A 19,252-nucleotide genomic window follows, 5' to 3' on the forward strand; every position below is an offset into this window, starting at 1 on the left:
AGAAACAGAAGAAGTGAATGTACTTTTTAAAGTGCTCTGTTGTGAATTGTGAATTGTATTGTAACTATTGATAATAGAATACATTAATTATATAAGGTAAGTGTCTTTGAGTTTTGATTTTAAATAAGAAGCTAAACTCACACACTCATATACACGTACTATGGGGTAAAATGTTTTTTTTTTAATTATTGGCAATTGAAAGTCTATCTCTTTTCGAGAGACGTGGGTGGCCCTGAAAAGGGCCTTTTATCTTGGTGTAGAGGTGAGTTTAAGCAATCAACTTTAACTGCCTTAAGCCTTTGCCACGGCCAAGGCCTACTTCTGATGATGATGATTGGGTTGAAATCACTAAGGGTGGTACGGTAGGCTTAGTCACAGGGTTGGCGTGTTTAGCTCGGGAAGGTCGTATTCTCTTCGGTCGTGATAAAGAAGTCTGATACATTTGTTTCGACTTCTTAACTCCGCTAAAATGTCTAACAGTACCGTGACCGTTTGATTTTCACCCTCTTGTTTCTTTGCTGCTGCTTGTTGTTGTTGTTGTTGTTTTTTTCTTAACTCTTCTTGCTGTTGTTGCTGTAGGATAAAAGCTTGTTCTGCTTCCTTTTGCCGCAGTATAAATTTCTCCAATTCTTCTTTCTGTCTCTGTCTAAAATTCTCCACGTGCGGTAATGAAGGTGACGAAGGTTCCGGAACAAATTCTTGCGAGGTAAGAAAATCCACAAAATCCCAATTTACCTCTTCTGAAAGTAAGTCCGGGTTCCCTTGGGTGGTCTCCACTGCTGGTGCACCCCAATGGATCGTTTTCTGAGTTTCCGTCATGTTGAATCACTGTCGCATGGATTGACACCGCACAGGCGCTAGCGATTCTATATAGACCACGTGACGTCACAGACTGTTCTCTTCGGATTGGATGCGGACTGCCTGAATTTTGTAACCCGTGTTTGGATTGGTCAATGAACTCAATCCGTTTCAATCCTTCCTCTACCTATAAATAAGCGCAGTTCACTGCATTGATTCACCTGTTCTCGGCGCCTCAAGATGTGGACCACAGTCGAATCATCCACCCTTGTTTCTTCAATGATGTTTAGGACGGACATGCTAATGTATGTCCGATCCAAGTGGACAGTTGTCCACAAGTCAGACACCAGTCTGTGGATACGAAGAGTCTATGTGGAAAGACAAGGATGCCTCAAGAGGACTCTGATTTATGGCCCTGCAGTAAGACGCAGCTTGAGGACAAGAAGATGCCGCAGATGCCCTTTATGTTAAGGGCATATTAACATAAACCCAAAGGTCCTTTTCAGGGCCACTCATAGGTCTCGAAAAGAGATTGACTTTCAATTGCCTACCCTTTTTTATTTTTTTATATTTTTTAAAACAAAAAAATAGAGACCCCTTAGGTCGGGACCCTGGGTCCCGACCCTGTTCCATTTTCCCTAGTCCCTAGACAGGCCCAAACTCTATTCCCATGTTCAATTCCCCTTGTCCCTAGAATTGCTTCTTTCTCCCATGTTAAATTTCCCTTGTCCCTAGACTGACCCAAAATAGATTCCCATGTTAATTTCCCTTGTCCCTATACAGGCCCACGATTTTTCTCCATGTTAAATTTACATAGTCCCTATACAGGCCCAGGGGTGTTTTTAATGATAAGTCCCATTGTCCCTATATCGCCCCCCTTCACTATTTATATACGATGTATTCGTTTTACTTTCACTTTGCCAAACTTGGTAACCAGAAGCTTAAATAATAGAACGAAAACAAATAGTTGTTACGAGGAGTCTGCAGTATGTCGAGTGTAGTATTTGCTGCAGGACATACAAACAATAAATAAGTTTCCATCTTTTTATATATTCTCTCTGTGGCGCCTTGAGAAATAAGTAAAATAAATCAAAAGAAACAAACAAAGTAGTTTTTCGAAATGTTGTTATACCCTCTGATTCCTAATTCAGTGATAAAAATACTGTTTTGGGCAATTTTATTTATCACAATCTACATCAGCCAAGTTCTAACTGGTTTAACTTCGAAACCTTAATCACTACGGTCTATGAAAACCTATGTTCAAAGTTATAAGTTAAATCCATTTAAAACTGGATTTATTTAGAATATATCGTTTCAATGAAGAACATAAAACAAATTAGAAAATGTGCTCGCTACATAATAACAAACGACATATGCCATGAAATGTCATTGACAATAGAACTATTTTAGTATGTGCGTTTTTGGTCCATAATAATGTTTTAACATTAAATCCTGTTAAAACCGAATTCTTCTTCTGTGAGGATCGGCCATCGGCAAGGAAACAATTGTTCAGATGCTGAAGTTGGACACCGTGGTAATAATCTGGTTCCCTACACCTTGTTTCACTCGCACCTCGTTGTATTGAACAGAGTTGGCTTGAAGAGGGATAAGGGTCAGTGTGCCATACTAACAACCGCAATAGCTGAGCGACGTTTTAATCGAACTGTGTTGTCTTAAAGAAAAATGTATGTTTAGAAACAACGTGCAGAACTAAATAAAAAGTACGAAAAATGTAAGGATTGTAATGAAAAACAAATTCTTCAAATTCTCTGTGTTGTTATTGAAGAGGATAAATGAAGACAAATAGGACAAAAGTTGAATAAAAGCGAACTAATGATTTAAGTTATTGATTTGTTTTTACTAAAATGACGTAGCCTACATTTGTAACGTTGTTTAACATTTCTGAAGAAGAATGATCTTATATTTTTGACTGTCGATAGCGATATATATTGTCAATACAAATCTGACTGTCAATAGAGATATATATTGTCAGTAAAAATCTGACTGTCGATTGTGATATATATTGGCAATACAAATCTGAACTAAATTCAGTTGCTTCATTTGGTATTTTAGCAACATCATACACATTACACTTCAAAAGAATCTATTTTATCAGCTACAAGACTTTGCAGTATTAAACATGCTATTGTTATATTTAAAATAGCAATTTAACAAAAATCAGTTTAAGTATTTCATAAAAGGATATTTTAGACGGTGATCTTGTCTTGTTCTTGACCACTGGGATGCTTGAAACTGTTAAAGTTGCTTCTAACGATGGGTAATAAATTATGTTTATTGTACTTGTTCCGGGCATTTAAGTAGTCAGAACCTATAACATATTAGCGATGTAATTATTGTTGTCATGATGTACAGTATAGTTTTTACGTTTATAAGTACCCCGTTTGTTTCATGTCACTAATGTTATTTTAGAAATCTTTCTCCATAGTTTACAACATCTTAGCCATAAACTCTTGTAAAATTCATTAAGTCTTTTAAATAACCTTCTTGAATTGTTAATTAAATTGTTTGTTGTTTTCACTACGCAGTGCTGATTTGTTTGACAACAGCTTGCGAGCCTCTTTTAGGCTCTTGTCTTCTTTTTTGTGGTTGTCATCTTTAGCAAGGATTTCGTCTACAATGCATGCATTTATACCCATTTTGTGGATAATTTTAAATAATATAATAGTTAATTGTTTATTAAGAAAGTAATTGATGTCGACCCCGAGGAGGAATTTAGCATCACATCATCGTCGTGTGATAAAAACATATTGCTTAGTAAAACAGTAACAATGACAGAAGAAATGCAGTTTTTATATTGTCTGCCCGTCAGCTGATCGCTGATAACGCGATTCAACCAAAAATCACCTGGATCTAAACCAGGGCTGTATAGAGGATATAACAAAGTCTGAATGACCTGCTCATTCAGAAAATCTGCCACAACGGCAGATTTACGTAAAGGTGTGTTGTCGTGGAGTAGATGGATACTTCGAGTATGGGTACGCAGACGGATGGTTAGGCAGTCATTCCGAGATCAGGAGAGGAATTAACGGAAAGTGAACCGACAAGGGATTTAACTTTATACAAATGTTTTCATTGTGAACCAGAAAAGTACTTTCCTAATCAGTGTGATTTCTGTCCACTTTGTAAATTGTTTTCAAAATATATGTTCTGGATAAGTCGTAATGTTATCAACTTCGTAATTCTTCTTACGTAACTATTTTACAAAAGTCGATTATAAATCAACATAGTTTAACTGAATCCAACGTGTTTGCAAAATGTTTACAATAGTCCAAAAGCACTTATCGTCATACTGAAGAAATGACTGAGTGATATTCAACTTGGGTTCGGAGATTCGGATTTTATTTTTAAGACCCAATCGGAATATTTATCCTAAATGTACTATGGGAATTTGCTATATAGAGGACTCCATGGATTTGCAGTAATATTTTGGAATTGTACGATGGCAAATTGTATTATATTCTTGCTAATAATTGTAAGTAAGTATCCTATATCTGCAATAAAAGTTATATTTTTATATATAAGAAATTAAATTATATATTTATTTATTGTTAGACATGGACACTTGAGAAGGATGATAACCTGCAGTAGTCTGCATGACTATAGCATGTATGTAATTCCAATATTTCTCTTTCTGAAATGCTTCATTAGTTCCTACTCTAATTAACGGTGACAAAAGTTGCAATGATCAAAATGAAGCAACGTTTTAGCAATTCTGTTTACATTACCGTCTATTCATTATTAGTATGCGGAGGTTTGTTATAATTTTAGGTTGATCCTTCTGATCAACGTATCTCAAACGCTTATAATATCAATATTTGTACAGGAAGTAAAACAAAAATTAAATTGTTAAACACATAGTCTTAATGACATTTCAAAACAACTTTTGATTTTAAAAATTTGATTACTGGAACATTTCCAAACAATCTAGAACTTATAATATGTTAGAGTGATGAACATTTAGCTGTCTCTTACAAAATTTGAGTGACTCATTCCTCAGGTGAGTCCTGGTATGTTTGAGAAACCTATTTTTAACCAAGGAAGTTGAAGTTCTTAATTTTTGCAAGGTTAAGCCAGTCTTTCATCCATACTCCTAAAAAAATATGAATTTGTTTAGCAGAATATTAGTGTCAACACATACGAGAATTATTTGGTGTTAATGCGCCTGTTAGTCCTACAATGTATGCCATCGACCTAGTCCTACAACGTAAGACACGTCATCCGATATGTTGTTCTGGGGGGTGATGAGTCTTACTGCCTAGCTAACGGCGCTTTATAGCATGTTTTGATGTCGACTAGCAGTGTAACGAAAGTCAGATTTTCAGGAATATCACACAACTGGCAACCAATAACGACGCTTTTCTACAAAGTAAAGTTATGTTTTTGTCAGACTTTACTTACCCTGATGTCTTTTCTCTGATAAATTCAAATTCTCACTAAAGAAATGGACCTGTTTTAAGGTTTTGTTGGCCTGCATTTCAGTTGGCCGGAAAGCGACGAAAGCTGGGAATGCCGAAATCAGGTTAAGTTGAAATATTGTTCGTTAATGAAACAAATAAAAATATATATTGCCAATTGGAACTGTAAGCAACATTCCATTTCATTCAAGAAACATATCCCCGACATGAACCTACTTAAACATACTTCGGCATACCTCAACTACCATCGCATTGCGACAAATTCAAATGTATGTCAATAGAGCATGAAAATGCATCCACTTGCTAGTGTCATGTTTTCATTCCATCAGGATAAAGACAGCACAGTAAGTATAATAATTACACATAAATTAGTGGAAGAGTGTTGATATAGGCTGCCAAGTGTGTGAGATATTCCTGAAACTTTGACTACTCGTTCCAATGTCAACTGACATCGGAACATGCTATACAAGGTCATTATTTGGATAGTAAGGCATAGCACTAAAACAAAAACATGTATTATGTCTTACATTGTAGGATTAGCCAACCACCTAGTCCTACAATGTATGACATATCTTGTGTTATTCGTGTTTTAGTACTATGTCTTACTGCCCAAATAATGGTCTTGTATAGTGTGTTCCGATGTCAGTTGACATCAGAACGAGTAGCCAAAGTTTCAGGAATATCTTGCACACTTGGCAGCCCATATCGACACTCATCCATAAATTGATGTGTAATTAATATACTTACTGTGTTGTTTTAATCCAGGTGGGCTCAAAATCTGACATTAGTAAATGGACACATTTTCATGTTCCATTGACATACATTTGAATTCGTTGAAATGCGACGGTAGTCAAGGTATACCGAAATATGTTCAGGTAGGTGCATGTGAGGGGATATGTTTCTTGAATGATACAAAATGTTACTCCTTACAGTTCCAATAGGCATACTATATTTTTATTCATTTCATTAAAGAATAATACTTCAACTTAACCCAATTTTGACATTCCTAGCTCCCATAGCTTTCTAGCCAACTGAAATGCAGGCCAGCAAAACCTGAAAACAGGTACATTTGCTTGTTGAGAATTTGAATTTCTTAGGAAGAAGAGATCAAAGTAAGTATAGTCTGATTAATACATTATAATTTAAATTTGTAGAAAAGGGCCAATATGGGCTGTCAGGTGTGTGAGATATTCTTTAAAAATTTGACTTTCATACAATGTCAGTCAATTTCAAAACATACTACACAGCGCCGTCATTTAGGCAGTAAGACCTTGACGCCTATAATAGAAATATAAAGGACTAGACATCATCCCTGATATTTATACTAATACTGAAGAAAATGTTTAGATAGCTTCATTTCATTCAAGATTATTATCATCCTTTAAACAGATTTCAGTATTCCCAGGGTCAGTATCTTACATTGTAGGACTAATACACCTGTATGAATTCTGAAGAAGACGAAGTGACTGAGAGAACTCGCCTGATGACTAGCCATGAGGAAACTACGCGCGCCAGAAGAGATTACCAGGAAATTGAAACAGGGAATAATCAGGTGGAAAATGGCAGGGTAAATATTTATGCAATATATATAGAGAGAGAGAGAGAGAGAGAGAGAGAGAGACATGCACATGGATTGTTTATACAACTGGATATTTCTTTTCTGCACAGATCAATCCAACAGGTATCTCTGTGACCCACAATTTTGAGTCAAATACATGTTAAATTCTCAAAGGATACACTGATTTTTCTATAATGCCTCCTCATGACATCTCATTTTCCCCCTGAACACTCAGTCTTTTAATACTCTGGTCAGCAGTAGCTAATGTGCAGAACAGCTAAAGGCTAGACTTAAGTACACATTCAGGCATCAAGCCAGTGTGACTAATTAACAGTTAACAATCCTTATCATTGGAGCAGTCCAGAATTGGTTATGAGTTGTGTATAAATCATGAAATTAATGGAAGCTTTCTCAGAGATTGATTTGGACAATATTGTGAAATCATCAATACACCATGATAATAATAACTGCTAAGTACATTCGATTTTATGGTGCACTGCAATATCAACAGAGCCTTTTTAAATGATTGCAGGAAAGTAGGTAGACTTGTAAAAATGAGTCAGCAAAATCTATTCATGTTTTGGGACACTGACCTGTGTTGAAAATGACACTAATGCCGACAAAGTGAATGAGAAAAACCAATAGGCTAATGTTCCATTAGACTGTTGATATCTGAGTATCAGTACCTAAAGTTTGTATAAATTCATCTTGACAAATTCACCTTTATTCCCAAGGGTCAGCTTTTAAGGCGTTTCAAACTGTTTACTAATTAACATATTTTATTTTGAAATATTATATTTTTTCCCAACACATACTAATTGTTTTATATATATATTCCTTCTTTGTTTCATTTAACAGTGGTAATTCATGTTTATATATTAGGTACATGATGCAGCCAGGTGTTCACTTGTGTTAGTTTCTTTGGTGGGAATGGAGATGCTATTTTACTTGCAGAGAAAGCTCTACAACATTCTAAATTAATTCTTGGGATTGAAACTAATTGTAGATAGTTTTATGTTTTGTAGTTTATTTCTTGATTTTCGTGTTGTTGTAGTGGTAAAAAAAATTTGCATGCATAATGTTTAAACTTTAGATTCTGTTTACTGAAAAATATTCATTTTTATTGTGATATTATAAACTGAAAAAAAATCAGTCCTGATGATATTAAATACAGAGCATGTGCTTTTACATTTTCCTTTCTATTCTTTTGAAAGTGAGGGACTCTCAAGTTTATGCCTGAAACTCTCAGAGATATGATAAACACTCCTGGGTAACCTGAGTGAAGAGTCCGCATCCCAAAATTCTGTTATGAATCCTGGTATAAATAGAAAAAAATTGTTCCAAATCCTATCATTAAGCTGTTCACTGATGATATTCCTTCATTCCATCCATTTATAATTGTCTCTGTATCTGTCCAAATGTTTCTGAAGAAAATCAACCTTTGTACAGAATAAATTGGCAAATTTTGAACTAACTACCAGGGGGGTATAACTTTTGGGGTTCTTCACCTGAGGTTCCTTGGAGCAGATGAAATACAAACAGTGCAACTGCAGTGACATTTTTTGAGTATTTTTTAAACAAAACTTTATAAAATCATTATAGCAGGAGGACATGTAAGAAATGTAACAGATGTAAAATTGTTTGGTTCTACACAGTAGGTCATAGTCTGGAAAGTGGGTAATTGGGATTGCATGGTGAAACCTAATAAAAGTTGTGGGGATTTGCCAAGCCAAGAAAGTAGAATGGGCTGTAGTTTTACTTTAGAGTATAATGATCAGAATACCTCAGTTGGTTTATTTTATGCATAATTACTCAGCTGATACCAGAAAATACGGGGGGGGGCCCTAGTGGCCAAGTGGTTTAAAGTGCTCACCATTCCGGATCACTGCCATCTCACCTCTGTCTGCATGGGTTCGAGTCCAAGGCTCGGCTAGCGTGGGTACGTGGGAAAGCCTGCCAGTAGCTTCTCGTGGGTCGGTGGTTCTTCCCTGGGTTTTCCAGGGTTCTTCCTCCACCAGTTATACTGGCCGCCATGTATAGCCTATCTAGTGCTGAAAAATGGTGTTAAACCCTAGAACAACAACAACAACAACCAGAAAATACCACACATCATTTCTTCTTTGAATACATTACCCAATCATAATACCTTAGGAGAACTCTCACTACCTCGCAGATTCAGCCCTCCCAGATACTACTTTTTGCTAAATGAAGCTAAAAGTTGTCATCTGACCTATTTGGTGGCTGGGCAGAATGATCTCCCCTCACATACAAGATGTAGCGGCACAAAGTAAGAATATTCCAGTTATTACTTCCGCTGATGCTAAAAAGCAACCTCTCATCACGAGAGACCTCGCAAAAGCCAGAAGCTACGTAGAAGATATGCCACTACAAGTTGGAGGAGTTTTTCACTTCTAAGGAAAGTATACTCTATCTATATTTCTAATTTTTTTTTCTCTTTTTTTATCATGACAAAGTTCTGCCTTTACAAGCTGCCACACTTTGTCATCATCACCCAGTTAGGTACCTGCATGTTGAGTCTAAGCAACTTCATTTGCTATACTTATTTTATACATGCAAGTCTCAAGTGCTTATATAACTCTGATATATTTATAATTTTTTTACAAACAGGTATGTATTTTTGAGTTTCTATCCAAGGCTTTAGTAGTGTTCAGATGCCATCTTTAATGTAAATAAGGGTACTTGTACAAGTGGTCTATAAGCCTTTTTGCTACAAATATTGCCTTATAATGGGTTTTGTCACACCTACTGTGTATGTCATACCTGCTGTGTGTGCCTCAGTTCTCTTTTACGTAAAGTTTTTTTTAGTGTAATGTAGACACTCTGGTACATTTTTGTATTTCTTCTGTTCTGGTCAGGCAGGTACAGCATAGCTGCCAAGTGTCCCATTTTTTCCATATTTGTCCTGTATTTTGGACCTGAATACGGGTGTACGTTTTCTTTGCAAAAAATACATTGTTTAATTTTAACAAATAATAAAAAATTTCCTTGCAATTTTCAGTTTAGAATGGGCACTCTGTTCCATTCTGATAGAAATGTATTGCATGTATATAGGAATACAGTTCTACAATATGATTGGTTCGTTTGAAATTGAGGCTACCATGCCTGTCTTTATCCATCATATTGGATTTTGCAAACAGTTACTGCTGTCATTGTATCTTATCTTCATAATATTCAACTTCTGATCATGTTGAATAGGAAAGCAGAATATTCAGAATTTACTTCAGGAAAGACAAGAAAACAACTGGAAGGACAATTGTGCTGTCTTGTTTAGATTTGTGAAACCTTCTATTAAAGGAGAAAACATTACATTTTGCAAATTGTGCTGTGTGATTGCATTATTGGGCATGGAGTAGGGATAACAGGCCAAGTTTAAAATTTCATCTCATGTTAATAAATATGGTATTTTTGAGAAGGTCAAAGCATTAGAAATAACAAATTAGCAAATAAAGTATACTCCTTTTCATGGGGTTTGCTCATAGCAGGTGCAAACAACTTATTTTATTGCCTGCAATAAAAAAAAGAATTCACCAAAAATGTGAGCATTTTGTGTACAGTGTATATATTGAAAACAAATCCAGTAATGGAATGTCTTTTTGGATTAATTAATGAAACAGTCACTAGAGAGTATAACCAGACTGTTCTTGAGGCATAATTTACAAATGTATGTTGTATATAAAAGGAAACTATGGGGAAATATGCCTCAGCCAATCCAGAATTTTCAGCTTTAATTACTCAGAATTTACAATTATGAGTTTATGCCCAATCCAAAAGCCTTATTATGTGTAAAGCTTGTTTTTATTCATGTTTTATTCATGTGAAAGTGAAAAACAAAAGGGATTGGTAACATCTGCCTTACTTTTCAAAAGAAATCTATCAAGACAATGTAACAAGACAATCCAGGTATTTATTCCTTCTAAATGCCTACCTGTATGAGAATTTGTTTAGACTAATTCATCTAAAAATATTGTTTTTATGACTGTAGGTTTACATAAAATAATTATTTTTCTCTAATATTTCCTATGAAAAGTTAAATACAGTACTGTACAAACGTTTTATTTTTGTTTATTTATTTTGCAGTTGCTTTATTGCATAGTTGGATTGTGTTGGCATTTTTTGTCATAACACTATTAACTTATTTTTAAACAGTATAAAATAACGATAAAATCACAGACAAATGAAGATGTTTATGCAGGGGGAATGGATGCTACAACAGCCTAAGCTGTGAGTAACCTGAAAAACTAATAAAGTTTCTTTTAATTATTACAGGGTGGGGGGGTCTCATTCTTCGGACAGAAGCAATCACATCTCATCTGTGAATATACAAGTATAAATTTGTATTAATCTTTTTTGCTTCTACATTAATTTCATATCCAAATGTATCAAGCAGGTTTTATACTATTTTGTAGCAGTAATATAAAAAAAACTGCTTTTTACTGGTACTGGTAGCAATGATATATATATATATATATATATATATATATATATATATATATATATATATATATATATATATATATATATATATATTCTTTGAATAAAAAGTTGCTACCAAAGGAGTCTGACTTTTTGTCAGTAAAGTATCTTATAATATACAGATAAGGTGATTTCATGTTGTCAAAGATTATGTTGTACTTTATTGATAAAACATCAGACTCTGTGCTTGCTACCTCTGCCAGGTGCTCAAGGGAGAGAAGTGACATGCATTTCCTGTTAAAGATGAGACTTAGGGTATGTTATAATACAACTTTATTCCCACGAAACAAAGGTAAGTACCAAAGTAATCTTGGCAAATTCTTTATTAAGATACATAAATAAAACCTCTCCCACTCTAAACCCTCCTTAAGCCACACATTTTGTGGATTTTTCATGAAAATTTTCTCTGAGCCATATCAAATTCTTACCAATAATGTATGGTTTAAAAGAAAAGTCAAATGGTTTCCTTTGCACAGGTTATGACATAAAACGTTACCACTATTCATGAAATTATCCAATCAAAGTTAAAAGAATGGGAGCCCTGTAAAGAGTGGTACCCTCTCTGTACAAAAATAGTAAGATGGTAACACTCAGCTAGACTGTTTTCAGTTATGTAGATGCCTTCAAATATTTTCTGACTAAGAGACCCAAATCTTTCATCTTCTTAAATGGATCCCTCTAGTTGTCATCACTACATGGAGGCGCCCATGAAATACAAGAGCATGAAAAAGCTAATAAACATCAGCTTGCTGCTTCATCATATACATCTCAGCCTGAACTTATGACATATATAAATACCAGACAGAACCTTGATGTAATTCGATCAAAATTCAGTTTATTAAATTTCTTTTAGAAATGAACCTTCCTCTTTCAGCTAATAGTGTTGCTGGTGATTTATTTCACACACGTTTTCCAGACAGTAAAATCGCAAAGGATTACTCGTATGCTAGAACGAAAACAGTTCACTGACAATAAGAAAATCACACAGAATTGAGATCATCAGTGAAAGTTGGTACATTAGAATCGATAATGGTTGGGGAAAAAAACAAGGTGTGAAAAATGCTCCTATAAACAACCTGTGTCTGATTGTGTTGCACTCTTGCACCTTCTGAATGGGCACCCGAATGGAAAATGGTGCCTGTCCAGAAGGTACAAGTGTCTCTACACTCTGTCATGAGAAGAGCCTCTTTACTCATTGGCTGTCTTGAAGTCACGGTTTATAATTCAGAGCATAGAGAGTTTAGTGAGCAACAGACCTCGTCCTCTTTGCCAGGTAAGACTCATGCATTACAGGGGACCGTAGCCTCACTCTACACAACCAAGATGATGATGCTTGTTCAACCAGTACCATCTTCTGTTCTACCCTACACGAGTAAACAGGAAGATTCTGCCTTCCAAACCTCCATGAGCTTTGTTATCTGATACAACACCATCAACAACATGCACCAGCACTCCAGCATCTGTTGATTTTACAACAAACAGATGGTTCTGACTTTAGTTATGTTCAAAGTCTGTGAAGGTACATGCTTTCTGGCCCACCTTCATCATCAGTTTGTTGGTGGTTCTAACATTTGCATTTCCACCAGCTAACCATTTGGAACCCTAGCATTGACAGTGTTCTTGCCATGTTGGGGATGAGATACCCATAATCCATACGTATGGATTGGATGGCCTTTGTTTGCACTTCACAGTTAGTGAGCAACATCGTTACTGTGACTTAATTGTTGGACTCTTGTTCCCACTCAGATTACCTCAGGGCATGCATGGGGAGTCAGTCTCAAGCTAACAACACAGCCTTTCTCCTCTGCCTTCTGTTTAATGTTTCGATGGATGAAGTCCGCTAACAAGCCATCAAGGAGACATGTTTCCCTCCCTCCGCAACCAGAGCATTGATACAGAGATAGTACAGGGAATCAACAAAAGGACCCATGGTTCACTCTGGACACGAACTTCTGAAAGTCATCCTGTCGAAGCTCCACCCATCCATACCATGCGGATTTAGCACCAAGAGGGTTATATTGTTCATTCCACACCTTTTTCTCTGTCCCACTGGCAAACAACTCTTTACATCTAGTCATCGGTTGAAGCACTTTCAATCCATTTATCCATGCCCCTTGGTTCCCATTGGAACACTAAAACATGTCTTGAATGATATCCATGGGGGAGACATTGCCATCACTGGGTTTAAATGGCACATGCCTTCATGTCTTTATTCTGAAGGCTCCCAGGATGTTCCTGCAAATTGCCTACGACATCATATATCAATTCAATGCACCCAAATTGAGGCTCACTATTGGCCCCGTGGTCTTCTCTTGTCTGAAGAATCGAGTAATGGCGAATGTCTGGACCATTTCTATGGCAGCAACCTCAGCTTGCCTGGACAACATCCTGCAGCAACATCAGTGAGTTAGCCCTAACCAGCCATGATAGCTCTTGTTACCAATCTCGACTTCTCATCAACAAGGAAAGATCCGACCTAGTAGCATCTCAACGATTTGTTCACCCATTTATGGACTTCAGTAAACAGGCACCATATTTTATCTCTCTCTGGATCAGGCATTGAAACAGCCCATGGTAGCACCTTACTTTTGAGGAATACCGTCCACACTGGATTGCTCCACGCAGCAGCAGATATCATGGTCCTAGGTTGCCTTCTTATGCATTGCTACTGTTTTGTTTTTGTCTGCATGAATAGAATCCTCAGGTTTGCCTACTGGACCATCCTCTTATCATCTGCACTCAGTTGAGGCACCATTGGTGGAATTGGGAGCATCCTAACCTGGCTCATGTTGGGTATGCATCTACGTGTCTACCCACTCGAGGTTACAGTCTGTACGGATGCAAGTACAAAGGGCTGGGGAGCCTGCCCACTACCCTCCTTTTGGGACACCAGTGGTGCATGTTCTCTCCAGGAACGACATCTTCATATCAATAACTCTGAAGAAGATGGTTATTGTGAAAGCCTTTTATTGGGGGCAAGAGTGCAAGCGAGTTCTCATTCTGTCAACTCTATAGTGGTGACTTATCTTAAGAACAAGGAGTATCTTAATCATACAAGGGTGACTTATCTCCAGCATGAAGGAGGACCCCAGTCCCCAGACCTTTGCATCATGGTGTGGGACTTATCTCAAACAACAAGGAGGAACTCAATCCTACAATGATGATTTATTTTCAACAACAAGATGGACCCCAGTCCCCAGACCTTTGCATTATGGTGTGGGACTTTTTGAAGTGGTGTTGTCATCAACAAGCCATACAGGTCCACTATTCCAGGACTCCTCAATGTCCTGACAGATCCTTCATCATGAAACAATTGAAACAATACAGAAGGAATGGTCTCTTCATCCCTCGGTTCTCACTCAGATCTGTACCCGATGATACCAACAGTTGTTGCGCCTGTTATCACCAGGAACGTTAACTCTAGGCCCAAAGCGAAATCTGTCTTGGGTATTGATCTAGCTGGATAAATAAAACACCTTTTGAGCCTTTTTCATTGGCATCTCAGGCTCTTCTTTTCATGCAAGACCTGCTTCCACATGGTATTAGCAACTGCAGCCGAATTCTCAAAGTACATGCCTTATCAGCAGACCCAGTTTACATGCAAGTTCAGACAAAACAGGTCAGTCTTATTCTTAACGGTATCCTTTTTCATTGCTGAACCATCTCTCATCCATGGGTAGTTAAACTTTTGTCATGAATCCTCTTTCTCATCTGGACACATCAACTAAAGACCACCTACAACACCCAGTCTAGGCTTTCAGGTGATTCATTAATATGAACCAAGCGTTGCATCGAGTGAGATCACACCTCTTTCTACTTCTCATAAAAGGACAGGAGTATTGATTGGAACAGAATATCACATCTTGGAGTAAGGGAGCTATTCACTCAACATATAGGGAAATAAGCCCAGCACAATGAACTTGTATGCACTTCAGCTCAAGAGGTTTGATCAGTTGCCACCAACCTAGCATCAGACTGAAAGTAATTGCTTACCAACATCATTCAGGCTGTGGGATGGATATTGGAGTCCACATTCTCTAGCTTTCATCTGCGAGATCTGTCATCCCAGAGGGTGCAGTTCGATCTGGTAGGACCTATATCAGCAGCTCAATAGGTCACACTTCCAGATCAGTTGACAGCTTCTTAAGATGTGGCTTCACAACTTCTGCTGGATTTGCAGGGGGGAAAACTTTTTTTCCTTTTAAAGCCGTGCCCCAACAGATGGAGTCTTCTCCAGTAAGGTTACCAAGAAGTTGTCTCACTATCTTAGGGGACTGGAGATGGTATCTCCTGGGAAAGTGGATGTAGCTCCCTCCACCCCTTACCTATTCTCCTATATTATTATGATTGGGTAACATATTCAAAGTAGAGACCAATTTTTCTACAGAAAAAATGTTTCTTTGAAAATACTTACCCAATCATAATACACATTCACCCTCCCTGCCTCCCTGCAGTTACATCCATAGGGAGCATGCCCTCCATTCCATTAAGAAATGGAATATTCTTACTCAGTAACACCAAGTCTTATATGTAAGGGGAGATCACTCTGCCTGACTGCCAAATAGCTCAGAAGACAACTTTTAGCTCCCTTTAACTAAAAGTAGTATCTGGGAGGGCTGGATTTGCGAGGTAATAATAGTTCTTTTAATGTATTATAATTGGGTAAGTATTTGTGAAGAAACATATTTTACTAGGAAAAATTGGTTTCTTAACAAATTACATAAACATAGGTTGTTCAAAATGTCCTAGACCACATTATTTTCTTGTTTGGTTTAGTGTTTCTTAACTGAAACTGTCTGCTTTTGCATGGTAGAAGTTTGGGATAATAAAACTTTAATTTTCTTTAAATACTCTGTACAAAAGTTTACCTTGCCTGGTACAATAATAAGTGATCATTCTTACATGTGTATTAGTTCATCAAATTCCTTGATTTTTTTAGGTGAATTCTACATGTACAGAAGAAGACACTGAAACGAGACCAGTCCCTAGACAGGAGAGAAGAGCTAGCAGAAATCGTGCAAGTTCTGAAAATGCAGAGGAAGAAGAGGAAACCTTGCAATATGGGGCAAAGCATGTCATTATGCTCTTTGTTCCTGTCACGCTGTGTATGCTTGTTGTGGTGGCCACCATCAGTTCTGTCACATTCTACACAAAGAAAAGTGGAACATACTTGTAAGAAAGAAGATTATTCTCAGAATTGTCAATAGTTTGTAACTTTCCAGTCTTGATAGAAAGCATTGGGGATATTGTGATAGTCTTTGTTTGTCCATCTGTTATCTAACTCCAAGGCCTCTAATAATCACTACGTGAAATCTCAAAATGTTTTGTAGTTATGTTGCCCTCGTGGTATATCATCATTGGCTTCATCCCTGGTGATACTTCAGCAGGGATGATATGTTATATATACAAAACTTTCAGTTATGTAGACACTTTCAAATATTTTCTGACTAAGAGACCCAAATCTTTCATCTTCTTAAATGGAATCCTGTAAAACATGCATTCTAATGACTTTAGCTTTGACATACGAGGTGAACGTGTTACATGCAACTTTGTTAGACCAGAACCATTTCCAGTTCAGATCTAATTTGTCTGTTGTCCTAATGATGCATAGCTAAGAAAAGATCGCTGGCAACAAAAGGACAGTTATTTGTTCACAATGGAGCAGGGAATTGAAACATAACTCAGCCTGTGTTTTCAAGTACTGCTTGAAGTGCACAGATAAAATTCATGGAGCCTAATATCTCTTTCTTCTAAACCATGCCTTAAGTACTGAACCATTGAAAATGCAGTTGTTTGCAAACACCATGAGAGGGATAGGCTGTGTAAGGGTCAATTTCAGCCCTTTAAAATTTGCCCTTCTCTCTTCCTTAAATAGGTATATAAATTTTATTCAGGACCACTTTTAATAAAAGGAAATTTACAATTAAATATCCAGTGGTTTTCTCTGTTGTGGTACCTACATTTGTGGATCATAGATATGTTGGCTAAAAAGCTCCTATCAAGCATGTTGCCAAGAAACATATTTCCTAAAATGTGCATAAATTATGTGTATATTTATAATTAGGTTCGGTTGATTACCTCTGACACCTATTTTTTCATTAAAACGTTTCAGTCAATCATTTATATGCTTAGTGCTGGCTTGCTATGAAAATCTTGCCAGAATTGCCCCAGAAAAGGTCATTTGTATATTTCTTGATAATAAAAAAAATCCCCAGCAAAATGTAAAGCATACACTTTGTGGATTAATAAATGCTGAATATTGTGACTGGGCATAGAGAAGAATTAAAAGTGTTCAAAACATCAGTGATGAATACTGTTTCATTTATGCGATATTCAGGAGAAAATTGTACTTTATGTTATTATTCATTTTAAAAATATCCCATATTATGATGATATATTCTGAACATTGATATGCAATTGTATCAGTTTTTTGAGAGGAAGAGTACAATATCAGTAAATTGTACAGCATGTGAGTCACTTGTTAAACATACATATCTTGGATTTATTACTTCATAAACCAAGGTTATCAGCTTTGATCAATTCATTGTCAAGATGACGAGTGAGTAAGCTGGCACTACTTTCTTTTGTAATATTAAATGGGTCTCTAGAATGTATGGAATGATAAAAACAAAAGAGGCATTATAGTTCTTACTCATTAAACTCATTAACCCCTGGAGGTATTTGTCATTTTCACCTGAAATGTGAGTAGGAAACACATTTTGGGTGCTATTTCTGAATATGTCCTAATACATCGACTTCCAAGAGATTTCCGGGTAACCTAATACCTAGTTGTGTTAGAAACATTGGTTTTCCTTGGCTCTCCCACTTGTGCATGAGCAGAAGGGTAAAAGTTGGAGTTCTTTTTTTCTTTTCTTTTAACAGAATCATCATTTTCTTATTGAGACCACTCTTTATTCCAAACGCCCATCTTATCCTACTTTTTGCAAAGGTTTACCTGTCTGTGTGCAGTTCAGACCAGTTTGCCTTAGATCTGAGGCCAAAAAGTCTAAAATTTGGACACAAAATTGGATTCCAAATATGGGCCAATTTTTGGTGTATAAAAAAAAATCGGTCCAAAAATTTTTGTTTTTCTCTGTGTTTCTTGTAGTGCAACAAGAACATCCAGATTATTTGGTATCATTGTAGAGCTACATCTGTCTACCTTTTTATAATACCACCCATTTCATTGTATCCTACATGACCTTGATGCTACAGAGCTCGAAAGTAGACTACTACCTCCTGACATGTAAACGATGCGCCAGGGTTTAATGAGTTAATCAGCATGAGAATAAATGAACTGACAGTATTGCAGATGAGCTTACTAATAAGACAGTTTAGTTTTATATTTTGGGAGTTATGGTAAATATTCACTTATTTTTCAGGATCTACACTCCATTTCATGATGCTGACAAACCTGGTGCTGATACAGGTACCAAGGTTTGGCAATCTCTGGCCAATGCAATGATCCTTTTGGGTGTTGTGGTTTTCATGACTATAGTCCTAATTCTACTATACAAGTACAGATGTTACAAGGTAATTAACCTATTACTGTAGGTCAGTCAGATTCTATAATATGTCAGTATCTTTAGATTGCTTACAAATACTACTGCAGCCAAAGGTTGGGGGCATCATGTAACCAGAAGTACACTGAAAACTTTTAGGACATTAAGACCCTATTTTTGTCAGGAGTGAGCCATATCTGCATGTAAGAACTATCGAGTACAATGCATATAGAACAAGATACTTTAAGTAATACAGTTGTACAGTAATATTGTGGGCTAGCGACATTTGCTAGAGAGATTGTCCATGATGTGTTCTTATGTTACAAAGATCTATTTCATGATTGGAGACCAGAACAAAATGGACTTTTGAAAACTGTCAAGATAGGACAGTTTTGCCATTCAAAGAAAGGCAACCTTTGAAGTAATAGCCTTAAAGTCAGAGATAAAAAAATATTAATTGTTAT

At 36.6% G+C, this 19,252-nt stretch overlaps 1 protein-coding gene across 5 annotated transcripts in view; it reads left to right on the top strand.

The window, feature by feature from the left end:
- The window catches only part of LOC149804563 (presenilin-1-like), a 77,713-nt gene that overhangs the window by 21,178 nt on the left and 37,283 nt on the right, over positions 1-19,252 (top strand). For 2 of the 5 annotated variants that reach the window (XM_089941555.1, XM_089941571.1), the window contains exons 2-4: positions 6,661-6,801; positions 16,226-16,458; positions 18,669-18,819. In XM_089941555.1, the coding sequence (XP_089797681.1) occupies positions 6,676-6,801; positions 16,226-16,458; positions 18,669-18,819 (510 nt within the window). In that variant the 5' untranslated portion in view covers positions 6,661-6,675. Of the gene's footprint in view, positions 1-4,604; positions 4,827-4,862; positions 4,884-6,660; positions 6,802-16,225; positions 16,459-18,668; positions 18,820-19,252 lie in introns of those variants that run through there. The other 3 variants (XM_089941544.1, XM_089941536.1, XM_089941563.1) reach the window with 3 other exon arrangements.

This window comes from Sinohyriopsis cumingii, chromosome 2 (assembly GCF_028554795.1).
Source record: "Sinohyriopsis cumingii isolate HCF-2022 chromosome 2, ASM2855479v2, whole genome shotgun sequence".
Lineage (NCBI taxonomy): Eukaryota > Metazoa > Mollusca > Bivalvia > Unionida > Unionidae > Sinohyriopsis > Sinohyriopsis cumingii.